This window comes from Nomascus leucogenys, chromosome 10 (assembly GCF_006542625.1).
Source record: "Nomascus leucogenys isolate Asia chromosome 10, Asia_NLE_v1, whole genome shotgun sequence".
NCBI classification, from domain to species: domain Eukaryota; kingdom Metazoa; phylum Chordata; class Mammalia; order Primates; family Hylobatidae; genus Nomascus; species Nomascus leucogenys.
In genome coordinates, this window is record NC_044390.1 from 63,058,475 (window position 1) to 63,070,828 (window position 12,354).

At 53.4% G+C, this 12,354-nt stretch overlaps 1 protein-coding gene across 2 annotated transcripts; it reads right to left on the reverse strand.

Annotated features, from left to right (window-relative positions):
• Positions 1-1,668: 1,668 nt before the first annotated feature.
• On the reverse strand, positions 1,669-7,533 carry BCAT2 (branched chain amino acid transaminase 2). 2 transcript variants are annotated; one of them, XM_030821012.1, is made up of 8 exons: positions 6,730-7,528; positions 6,525-6,644; positions 6,219-6,382; positions 3,755-3,897; positions 3,500-3,585; positions 3,139-3,279; positions 2,989-3,063; positions 1,669-2,073 (listed from the first exon to the last, which is right to left on the reverse strand). In XM_030821012.1, the coding sequence occupies exons 1-8, from the start codon at positions 6,826-6,828 to the stop codon at positions 2,035-2,037; spliced, it is 867 nt and encodes a 288-aa protein (XP_030676872.1). In that variant the 5' UTR covers positions 6,829-7,528; the 3' UTR covers positions 1,669-2,034. The 2 variants fall into 2 exon arrangements, with proteins under 2 accessions (XP_030676872.1, XP_030676871.1); XM_030821011.1 differs by lacking the exon at positions 1,669-2,073 and having other exon boundaries at positions 2,212-3,063; positions 6,730-7,533.
• Positions 7,534-12,354: the final 4,821 nt, after the last annotated feature.

Below are 12,354 nucleotides of genomic sequence, written 5' to 3' on the forward strand. Positions count from 1 at the left end.
CGACTCCTGTCTCAGCCTCCCGAGTAGCTGGGATTACAGGCACCCACCACCACGCCCAGATAATTTTTGTATTTTTAGTAGAGATGGGGTTTCACCACGTTGGCTAGGCTGGTCTCGAACTCCTGACCTCGGCTTCCCAAAGTGCTGGGATTACAGGCATGAGCCACCTCACCCAGTCTATTTTTTGTATTTTTAGTAGAGACAGTGTTTCCCCATGTTGGCCAAGCTGGTCTGGAACTCCTGACCTCAAGTAACGAGCCTGCCTTGGCCTCCCAAAGTGCTAGGATTACAGGCGTGAGCCACCACACCCAGCCTTAATTTTATTTTAAGTTCTGGGGTACATGTGCAGGACATGCAGGTTTGTTACATAGGTAAACGTGTGCCATGGTGGTTTGCTGCACCTGTCAACCCATCACCTGGTATTAAGCCCTGCATCCATTAGCTATTTATCCTGATGCTCTCCCTCCCCGCCGCCCTGCAACAGGCCCCAGTGTACGTTGTTCCCCTCGCCATGTCCTTGTGTTCTTATTGTTCAGCTCCCACTTATAAATGAGAACATGCGGTGTTTGGTTGGTTTTTTTTTTAGACGGAGTCTCGCCCTGTCGCCGAGGCTGGAGTGCAGTGGCGCCATCTCTGCTCACTGCAATCTCTGCCTCCTAGGTTCAAGCGATTCTCCTGCCTCAGTCTCTCAAATAGATGGGATTACAGGCACCCTCCACCACGTCCAGCTGTGTTTTTTTTGTATTTTTAGTAGAGATGGGGTTTCACCATGTTGGCCAGGCTGCTCTTGAACTCCTGACTTCAGGTGATCCGCCCACCTTGGCCTCCCAAAGTGCTGGGGTTACAGGCATGAGCCACAGTGCCCGGTCTTTTTTTCAAGACAGTCTTGCTCTGTCACCCAGGCTGGAGTGTGGTGGCACAATCACAGCTCACTGCAGCCTCGACCTCCCGGGCTCAGGCGATCCTCCCACCTCAGCTTCTGGAGTAGCTGGGACTACACTCACATGCCACCTCGCCTGGTTAATTTTTTGTATTTTCTGTACAGATGGGATCTCACTGCGTTGCTCAGCCTGGTCTCAAGCAATCCTCCCACCTCAGCCTCCCACAGTGCTGGAATTGCAGGCGTGAGTCACCACACCCAGTCTAAACTCTTCCACGTTTAATCCCTCCAGCAGGTGAGAGTATCGTGCCTCACTCCACACCCACTAGGGTCCCGTGACTACAGTCCTGGCTGAGGGCACTGGGCCACGTCTGGGTGTAGAAAGACCCCTTGGGCCAGGTAGCGGACTGCAGGCTGGAACAAGGGTGCCAGTAGAAGACAACAGTTGAGCTGAGGCCAGGGCCTAGGGGACAAAGAGGCGGGGGAACGGACAGCAGAGTCAGGGGGCAGGAGGAACAGGGATCGGGGCCTGGTGGGCTTCGAGAGGAAAGGATGCAGCACCTAGGGGGCTGGCCTAGTGACTGGGTGATGGGAAAGTAGGGGAGGAGCTGGTTGGTGGGGGGCAGAGAGTAAGTTCAGTGTCAGAGACATGAAATGCTCCCCCAGGTTGGAGAAACCGTCAGAACACTGGGGGCTCGGATGACTGGGTCCTTCAGAATAAAATGGGCTGAGGAAGCAGGATTCCTGGGTTAAAGCCCCAGAGTCGCGTCACTGAAGAAGCCCGACAATGTGTGTTCTTTGGCATTTTATTTCAAAATTGCAGCAAACAGAAAAAAAAAAAAAATCAACGGCAACACCAGGGGTCTGGCCTGAGAATGGGGAGATCCGGAATCGGGGCCAAGGTGTATCCTTGACCTCACAACAAGGAGCAATGGGCGGACCTGAACCCGAGACGAGGGGCTGGGGGCCAAGATGCCTGGGTCGGCCCTTACGGCTTTGGGAGTGTCGCAACCACATGGGGGCGCCAGAGACCCAGACGCCGCCCGCGGGCCTTTTATTTCGTATTGCACTTCAGGTTGAGTCATTGGTAGGGAGGCGAGTGCTGGCGTGACAAGATGCTACGGGTCTGTGGATCTGGAGCACAGCCTGCAGCTTCACACCGGGAACATCCACTCGTGGGCTCTGATTCCGTACTGCGGAACAACGGAGGCAGTGCCCGAGGTGGAAGCTGCACTACAACTCCCAGTAGGCCCTGGGGTGTTCCAGGCCCAGTGCCTACGGAGCTGTGCCCCAGCGGCTCACGGGAAATGTAGTCCACTTCCCAGAAGGCCCCCAACAATGATGGGAACTGGGAACCAAGGCTAAGGCGGCGCAGAGGCTTCCGGGAGATGCAGTTTTGAAGACAAGAATTATGGCCAGGCCTCTAAGGCTCTTGGAAAAAGTCACTTTCAGCTCAGAAAGCCCAGATAGTCAGAGGATGTATAGTTCTAGGTCCTGATGCACAAAAGTTTACAGAAATGTAGCTCTAGGTCTGGGAAAGGAGCCCAGAGATTCTTGGGAAAGACATCTTGGCCCAGAAGACGGGAATGCCCCAGAGATTTCTGGGATTAAACAGTCTGGTGCCAGAGAGGGGCCAAGGTCCAGAGGCTCATGGGAGGAAGCTTTCTCCGGCCAAAGGGATAGCCCAGGGCTCCAGGGAATCTTGGGAGGCCAACCTCTGAGATGGCCAGAGGGCTGGCTAAGGTCTCAGAGATTCATGGAAAGGGCCTTTCTCCCACCAGGGCACCTAGGGGCAGCAGAGGATCACAGGGAGGGAGTTTCTCCCACCAGGGCACCCAGGAGCCACAGAGGATCACAGGAGGGGGTTTCCAAAGCCAAAGACATATCCAGGGCTCCGGGAGCTCACAGGAAAGGGTGATTTAGCCCCAAGGGGTTTTCCAGGGCACACAGCAGCACAGAAAGCCCATTCTCCAGGGCCTCAATAAGAAAGGCCATTATCTGTTCCTGGTACTACTGAAGTAGGCTGGCTCTTAGTCCAGGGACTCATGGGACACCAACTTCTCCAGCGAACAAGCTCCCAGCCCATTCCCCGGCTCCCTGCAGCTCACCTGGATCTCCTTCAGCTCCTTCTGGAAGCGGAGGATCAGCTCAGGCCCATTTTCCATGGTGGGAATGTGGAGGTTCTGGGACAGAAGGTGCAGTGAGGACCGAGCTCCTCCCCTCCTTCCCTCCCACCCACAATGGCAGCCCCGCCTCACCCTGTCTTTGTACAGGATTCGGTGCACTGGGCAGACCTGGCAAGCGGTGCCCGAGCCAAAGACTTCCCGCACGCGGCCCTCCTCCAGGGCCCGCAGCAACTGCTTCATGGTGATCGTGCGCTCCGCCACCCGGAACTCACCCTGCAGGGCAGTTGGCAGAGACACATGTGTCCCCAGAGGGTTGCCCTGCTGCAGACCTCCACCTCTCCCTCCTTGAGGATAGTGAGAGAGACAGAGGCCCAACGGGAGAGACAGACCCAGGAGAAGGGGCAGAGACATGCCAGTGTGCCCCAGTCCCAGCCCTCTGATGCCCTGGCCCCTGGCACATGGCGCCCGTCACCAGAAGATGCCATGTCCTCACCCAGGTCTGAGCCAGGTCCAGTAGACTCTGTCTGACCACTCCAGGCAGGATGACACCATTCAGCGGGGGCGTCACCAGCTCCAGCACTAGGGCAGGTGTAAGGGGTGGAAGATGTGACCTCTCACCCCCTAGCACCCCCCGTCGTAGGAGCCACCTCCTTCCCCCATCCCAGAATCCCTGGGGCCTGTAAACTGCCAGGAATGATGGTGCCACCCACTTCCACCAGGGTTCGGGCTGGGTCATGGGTGGGCTTACCTCCATCTTCGTGGGTCCAGTAGACAAAGATGTTCATGGTTCCCACCTCGGTGAGCTGGTGGTCGGGCCCATACAGCCAGAGGACCTGTTCACAGCCCTTCTTGAGTGCCTCCTGTTGCACTAACACGGTGGGCCCATAATTCCTGGTGGAGGGCAGCCTGGTTGGGTGTGGCAAGGGAGCCCCATCCTTCCCCAACCCAGCCCCAGAGGAGGCTCATCCTGCTCTCTCCCGTCTCCCTGTCACAGCTCTCCCAGGGCTCCCCAGTTCCCCTGAGGCAAAATCCCTGACTTTTCATTTGGCATCAGGACCCTAAGTCGTTATGTCCCCTCTCTCCTGTCTCTTCCCATTTTTCTTTCTTTTTTTTTTTTTTTAAGACGGAGTCTCGCTCTGTCACCCAGGTTGGAGTGCTGTGGTGCGATCTTGGCTCACTGCAACCTCCGCCTCCCAGGTTCAAGAGATTCTCCTGCCTCAGCTTCTCTTGACCTGGTGATCTGCCTGCCTCGGCCTCCCAAAGTGCTGGGATTACAGGCATAAGCCACCGCGCCTAGCCCGCCCTCACCCGTTTCATAGTGACCAAATCCTCGGCTGTCATTCAAAACCATTTCTTTTTTTTTTTTTTTTTTTTTGAGACAGAGTCTTGCTCTGTTGCCCAGGCTGGGGCTAGAGTGCAGTGGTGCGATCTCAGCTCACTGCAACCTCCACCTCTCGGGTCCAAGCGATTCTCATGCCTCAGTCTCCTGAGTAACTGAGGCATGCAGCACCATGTCCGGCTAATTTATATTTATTATTTATATTTATATTTGTATTTATATGCTCACCTCAGCCTCCCAAAGTGCTGGGATTACAGGAGTGAGCCACAGAGCCCGGCCTTAATTTTTATTTTTTAGTAGAGATGGGGTTTCACCATGTTGGCCAGGCTGGTCTCAAACTCCCGACCTCAAGTGATCCGCCCACCTCAGCCTCGCAAAGTGCTGGGATTACAGGTGTGAGCCACCGTGCCTGGCTCCAAAACCATTTCTGTTGTCACCTCCTCAAGAGGTGTTTCCAGACCTCCAGGCTGGGTGCTGGACCTTCCCTGGACTCCCCCAGTGAATTGGGCTACCTGGATGACTTTCTGTGTCTCTCTCCCAGAGATAGCCTCTCCCCTCAGCTGCTAACAAGCCTCCCATGGCTCCCCAGTGCCCCAGGACAAGACCCTAGCCTCCATCCGGTGTTCCAGGCCTGCCTGGGTCTATGAATACTTTAGCATTTTGCACAACCCAGACTTATTTTTGTAACTGGAACATCTGTGATCCTATTCCTTCTGTCCCTGTACACATGGTCCCCAGGATTGGAAACAGTTTGCTGACTTTTGTACCCAGGAAACCCCCTCCTCCCCCTCATCAGACCATCAGACCCAGTTGAAGGGTCGTCTCTTCTGTGAAACCTTTTTTTTTTTTGAGACAGAGTTTCGCTCTGTTGCCCAGGCTGGAGTGCAGTGGCGCAATCTCGGCTCACTGCAAGCTCTGTCTCCTGGGTTCTCGCCATTCTCCTGCCTCAGCCTCCTGAGTAGCTGGGACTACAGGTGCCCACCACCAAGACCGGCTAATTTTTTTTTTCTATTTTTAGTAGAGATGGGGTTTCACTGTGGTAATCAGGATGGTCTCGATCTCCTGACCTCGTGATCTGCCCGCCTCAGCCTCCCGAAGTGCTGGGATTACAGGCATGAGCCACCACCTCTGGCCTCTGTGAAGCCTTTCACAATGCCCTGGGTCACCTCCCCAGAGAACATGCAGCTCTGAATACTGGGGCTCCCACCAGCCTGGGAGACCCCGAAGAGCGGGGCTCGGGGCTGACTCATCTGTGTCCCCAGCTTCTGCCAGCACAGGGCCTGGCCCTGAGGAGACCTCCCAGGATGTAGCTGAAAGGACCTGAATGCACCCCCAGCTGGGGCCACATTCCTGTCCCAACACGCCAGTGCCCACCCTCTGCCTTGGTTGCCCAGGAGACCCAGCTGTCTCCTTCCTGCCCTGCTGAGCTGAGGCCACTGGGAGACAGATTTACACAGAAAGTCCACACGGGGGTGAGGGGCTTTGGAGGCTCAAACGACTGTGGGAGCTGGGTATGGGGAGCGCAGCCCAGCCTGGGGGATCAGGGGAGGCTTCTGGGGCGAGAGGCCAATGAGCTGAGTGTAAGCTTCGTTCCTGGAGGCTTCCCGGGACTAGTCCTGGTTTCCCCACTGACCTCCACCCAATGCCTTCCCATCTGTGTGCCTTTTTGTCCATCTGGAAAATAATCCCCTCCTCCTTCCTTCCATGGTTTGTTTCCAGGGACCAGGGAGGTCACTTAGCACTGAGCCCTGCACGGTGCTGATGATGTCACCTTCGTGTGACATCCACAGGCACGGCCGAAAGCACACACGCCGGTCCCTGTGTCTCCAACGCCCCGTGTGCCAGTCGTTCTGGGGTCAGGGGTGCTACTTACCCCCCTAACTTGTAGTTGCCGACCCCGCCCACCCAGGCCCGGATGAAGGCTGGGTCGGCCAGGAGGGAGACCGGAGTCACGGAGCCTCCAGGGAAGTAGGTGCCCACTGGGCAGAGAATGACGAACAGGAGCGCGTGCGTGGGCTGGCTGACACCCAGCGACGGCTGTGACGGGTAAAGGGGCAGCGTCAGGAGTCCAGGCCCCCAGTCCCTTCCCCTCCCCAGACCCAGGCCTCCAGGACCCCACCCCTGCCCTGCAGAATCCAACCCCCGCAGCCCAGTTTCCCAGCCCTGGAGTTGGGCCCACCTGGTTCCCAATGAGCACAGGCCGCACATAGAGGCTGGTGCCGGCGGCGTCGGGGACCCAGTCCTTGTCCACTTCGATGAGCCGGCGGATGCACTCCAGCAACTCCAACTTGTCAAAACTCTGGGTGGGATTCTGAATGAGTCAAGGGGCCCTTGCTGCCCCGGCCCCAGCCCTCCTCCCCACCCCGGTGGACCGGGCCCCTCACCGGCAGGCACATGCGTATGGCTGAGCGCAGCATCCGGTCCATGTTCAGCCACGGGCGGAAGAGGCGCACCTGCTGGTCTTCGCCTTTGAACGCCTTCATGCCCTCAAACAGCTGCGGGGACACGCGGGCGCGAGGCTCAGAGACTTCTCCAGACAGTCATGAGAGACACCAAGACAGACAGAGACAGATACACAAAGACACAGACAACTGAAAGATGGAGGCCAAGAGGAGAGCACCGGGGAGATTTAGCAGCTGGGTCAGAGAGATGGAGAAAAAGAGAGACAGCTATAGACAGAGAGACAAACAGGTAGAGACACACGGAGATTCAAGAAAGCAAAGGACATGACCGGGCTCAGTGGCTCACGCCTGTAATCCCAGCACTTTGGGAGGCCGAGGCAGGAGGATCACTTGAGCGTAGGAGTTCGTGACCAGCCCAGGCATTACAGCAAGACCCCATCTCCACCAAAAAATATGAAAATTAGCCAGACGTGGTAGCACGTGACTGGAGTCCCAGGTATTTGGAAGGTGGTGGGAGGATCACTTGAGCCTGGGAGTTTGAGACTGCAGTGAGCCACGTCATGCAACTGCACTCCAGCCTGGGACCTAGTTTTTTTTTCTGGAGACTCTGTCCCTGATCACTGCCCCATGGTTCCAAGTTTGCTTGTTCAGCATCTGCTCTACTGCACAGTGGAAGAGCCTGGAAGGCAGGGATTACCCTTGACACGTTTACCAGACAGCCCCTCCTGCAGTCCCGTGCACTAGGGTAGGCAGTGCTTGGCACAGAGTGTTTTTGTTTTGTTTTGAGACAGGGTCTCACTCTGTCGCCCAGGCTGGAGTACAGTGGCGTGATCTCTGCTCATTGCAACCTCCGCCTCTCAGGTCCAAGTGATTCTCGTGCCTCAGCCTCCTCGGTAGCTGGGATTACAGGCGCCCACCACCACGCCCAGCTAATTTTTGTATTTTTAGTTGATCCACCCGCCTCGGCCTCCCAAAGTGCTAGGATTACAGGCATGAGCCACTGCGCCCGGCAGACTTTTTTTTTTTTTTTTCCCCCATAGTGGGTTTTTGATGAATGAATAGATAAATGAATAGATGAAGAATGGAAGACAAGCAAAACTAGCTACAATATTTTGGGGGGATAAAAACAACCACCATAAAAATGAGGGGCAAGAGGGGGCAGGGGCGGGGAGTAGCCATATCAGGTAGTAAAACAGATTATAAATCTACAATGCTTAAAACAGAGTGACACTGCTATATGAGTAGACAGACTGAATAATGGGACAGATAACCAAATATCCATCTAGAGAAAAACTACATTGAATCTCGATTTCACACCTCACACAGAAAAAATTCCAGATGCATTAAAAGTCTAAATGAAATATATATATGTATATGTATAAGTATATATATATACATACTACACCATAAAAGCTATAGAAGGAAACAAAAATAACTGTTTTATATCTTGGATTGGGAATTTTATTTTTTATTTTATTTGAGATGGAGTCTCACTCTGTTGCCCAGGCTGAAGTGCAGTGGCTCTATCTTGGGTCACTGCAACCTCTACCTCCCAGGTTCAAGCGATTCTCTTGCCTCAGCCTCCCGGGTAGCTGGGATTACAGGTGCCTACAACCATGCCCGGCTAATTTTTGTGTTTTTGGTAGAGATGGGGTTTTGCCATGTTGGCCAGGCTGGTCTTGAACTCCTGACCTCAGGTGATCTGCCCACCTCAGCCTCCCAAAGTGCTGGGATTACAGGCGTGAGCCACCACGACTGGCCTTTTTTTTTTTTTTCTTTTCAATTTCTTGTACAGATAGGGTCTCACTATGTTGCCCAGGCTGGTCTTGAACTCCTGAGCTCAAGCAATCCCCCTGATTCTTCTTCCCAGCCCCAGATGAATTTTTTAAAACCTAACCTGATAGAAAAATCAGCCTAGCAAATGGACAGTTCACACAAAAGGAAGTACAGGTGGCCCTTAAGCTCGTGAGAGGATAGTCAATTTCATTAATCATTAGGGAGAAAAATACAAATTAAAATTAGTTTGCGTTACCTTTAAAACCACATGGGAGATTGGAAAAGATCTAAAACTTGGACAAGGGTTGTCCAAGGTATGGAAACAGGCTCTGCTGGTGGGTGTGGAAACTGACACACCCTGTACATGTAGATGTGGCGATACCTATCAAGATTACAAGCATACATATCCTTTGACCTACAGTTCCCAAAATTGAGCCTCTTAGATACATTTGCACTTAAAGAAGTGACTAAAGAAGTGACGTGTGTACTGGATTCCTTTTTTTTTTTTTTTTTTTTTTTTTGAGATGGAGTCTCGCTCTGCCACCCAGGCTGGAGTGCAGTGGTGAAATCTCGGCTCACTGCAACCTCCGCCTCCCGGGTTCAAGCAATTCTGCCTCAGCCTCCCGAGTACCTGGGATTACAGGCACCCGCCACCATACCCAGCTATTTTTGTATATTTAGTAGAGATGGAGTTTCACCATGTTGGCAAAGCTGGTCTTGAACTCCTGACCTCAGGTGACCCACCTGCCTTGGCCTCCCAAAGTGCTGGGATTACAGGTGAGCCACCACAGCCGGCCTTGTACTAGATTCTTTATTGCAACATTTTTTGTAATAGGCTGGAAACAACCTAAGCGTCCAACAATAGGGCCTAATGAGGTGCATTGTTAGGATGACACAGCATGAGGCTGCAAGAAAGATGGAAAAAGCTCTTTAAGCTTTAAGGTATAGCGAAGAATTTCCAGGCCCAGTATGATGGCTCATACCTGTAACCCCAGCACTGGGAGGCTAAGGTGGGAGAACTGCTTGAAGCCAGGAGTTCGAGACCAGCCTGGGGAACAAAGTGAGATCCTGTCTTTGCACAAGATTTAAAAATTAACTGGGCAAGGTGGTGTGTGCCTGTAGTCCTAGCCACTCGGGAGGCAGAGGCAGGAGGATCACTTGAGCCTAGGAGGCGGAGGTTGCAGTGAGCTGAGACCATGCCACTGCACTCCAGCCTGGGAAATAGAGCAAGACACCGTCTCAAAAACAAAACAAAACCCAGGTAAATAGAGCCCGGATACACTGGATACAGTGGCTCACGCCTGTAATCCCAGGACTTTGGGGGGCTGAGGCAGGAGGATCACTTGAGCTTAGAAATCTGAGATCACCCTGGGCAACATAACAAGAATCCATCCCTAAAAAAAAAAATTAGCTGGGCATGGTGGTGCACACCTGTGGTCCCAGCTACTTGGAAGGCTGATGCAGGTGGATCGCTGGAGCCTGGGAGGTCAAGGCTGCAGTGAGCCAAGATTGTGCCACTGCACTCCAGCCTGGGCTACAGAGCAAGACCCTTTCTCAAAAAAAGAGTCATAACAACAACAACAGAAATGCAGGTAGCCGGGCTTGGTGACTCACGCCTGTAATCCCAGCACTTTGGGAGGCTGAAGCGGGTGGATCACTTGAGCTCAGGAGTTCAAGACCAGCCTGGGTAACATGGTGAAACCCCATCCCTATTATTTAAAAATAATAAATAAACATATACAGGCAGACAAAGACAGAAAGCAGACTAATGGTTGTCAGGGGCTGGGGTGAGGGACAATGGGTACCGATTAACAGGGATGGGGGATTAAATGGTTCTGAACCTTGATGGTGGTGATGGTTGCATAACATTGCCTGCCACTGAATTATGGGGTTTAAAATGGTTGAAGGCCGGACGCCGTGGCTCACGCCAGTAATCCCAGCCCTTTGGGAGGATGAGGCAGGTGGATCATCTGAGGTCGGGAGTTTGAGACCAGCCTAGCCAACATGGTGAAACCATGTCTCTACTAAATATATAAAAATTAGCCAATAGTGGTGCATGCCTATAATCCCAGCTACTCAGGAGGCTGAGGCAGAAGAATCACTTGAACCTGGGAGGCAGAGGTTGCAGTGAGCCGAGATTGTGCCACTGCACTCCAGCCTGGGCAATAAGAGTGAAACTCCATCTCATAAATAAATAAATAAATAAATAAATAAATAAATAAATAAACTAATTAATTAAAATAAAATAAAATGGTTGGAATCCCACATTTTATGTTGTGTGTTATTATGTATGTGTACTAATACCACAATAATGAAAAATAAGGCCGGGCATGGTGGCTCACACGTGCAATCCCAGCACTTTGGGAGGCTGAGGTGGGCGGATCACTTGAGGTCAGGAGTTCAAAACCAGCCTGGCCAACATGGTGAAACCCTGGCTTTACTAAAAATACAAAAATTAGCTGGGCATGGTGGCAGGCGCCTGTAATCCCAGCTACTGAGGAGGCTGAGGCAGGAGAATCACTTGAACCCGGGAGGCGGAGGTTGCAGTGAGTGAGATTGTATCATTGCTCTCCAACCTGGGGGACAGAGTGAGACTCTGTCTCTAAACAAATAAATAAGAAAAAATAAAATAAAAAATAATACACGTGGTCGGCCTGCAATCCACACATGCCCCGGAGTGAGGGTGACATAGGGACAGCATTGTCCTACTACCTCATCCTCCCCCTTCCGCCCCCTGGATCCACGGGATCACAGCAGTGTGTTCTGTCTGCCAGGGCCACAGGCTTCCTCTGCGCTCACTCAACTAAAGAAAAGTACTGGGTCCCCAGCCAGAGGACAACTGCCGTGCTGGGCTGAAGGGAGAAGTGTGTGGTGGTCTCCAAGTAACCAGCTTCCTGGGGGCTCAGCAGGCGGAATCCTGCCCATCACGCTTATGTCATGGCAGGAGTGTCTGGCTGCGATTGGAGGTGTGTGTGCTCTGTACAGAATCAACTGGTGTTGCTTAGATGTCCAGATTGGGAGAGGAGAGGGGAAAAAACAAAAATCTCAAAATTCTGGAAAGGAAGGAAGAAAGGAAAAAACGGAGGGAGGGAGGGAAAGGAAAGAAAGGAATGGAATAAAAGTCTTAATGCCACAGAACTGTGCCCTGGAGGACCAAAATCAGCCAACCTGCTAACCAGTTAGTGGAGCTGTAAGATGCTCACTTAAATCTTGTCTCAACCAAAGTTTCCTCCTGAAGACTTTGCTTTCAGCCACAGCTCTAAGTCCTAAAACCAAATGCCTCCTGGATCTCTTGCCTAGAAACTTCACAAGTCTCTCAGGCTCACCAGGTGCCACAAAGCCGCTCCTCCTCCTGGGTCCCCATGTGGGGACAGGCCCAATGTCTACCTGGTCACCAGCCCGGCCTCCTAGCCTGCAACTCTTGTCCTCCACACAGCCTAAGAGGGCTCTTACTATACCCAGACATGGCCCTGCCCCTCCCTTCCTCAGAGCCCTCAATGGCTCCCAGCACCCTTGGACAAGGCCCCAGCCCCTCAGCTCCTCCATGGCCCTGACATTTTCAGCCTCCTCCACCATGCTCCAACACCGCAATTTCTCCCAAATGTACCAGGCTCTGCTCCCGTTTGGGGTTTGGACTGGCTGTCCCCTCTCCTGCCATCCCCCCTCGACTGTCCCCCTTCTTGCCATCTCCCCCAACTGTCTCCCTTCCCGCCATTTCCCCCCAGCTGTCCGTCTCCCGCCATCCCTCCCCCAGCTGTCCGTCTCCCGCCATCCCTCCCCCGGCTGTCCTCTCTCCCGCCATCCCTCCCCCGGCTGTCCTCTCTCCCGCCA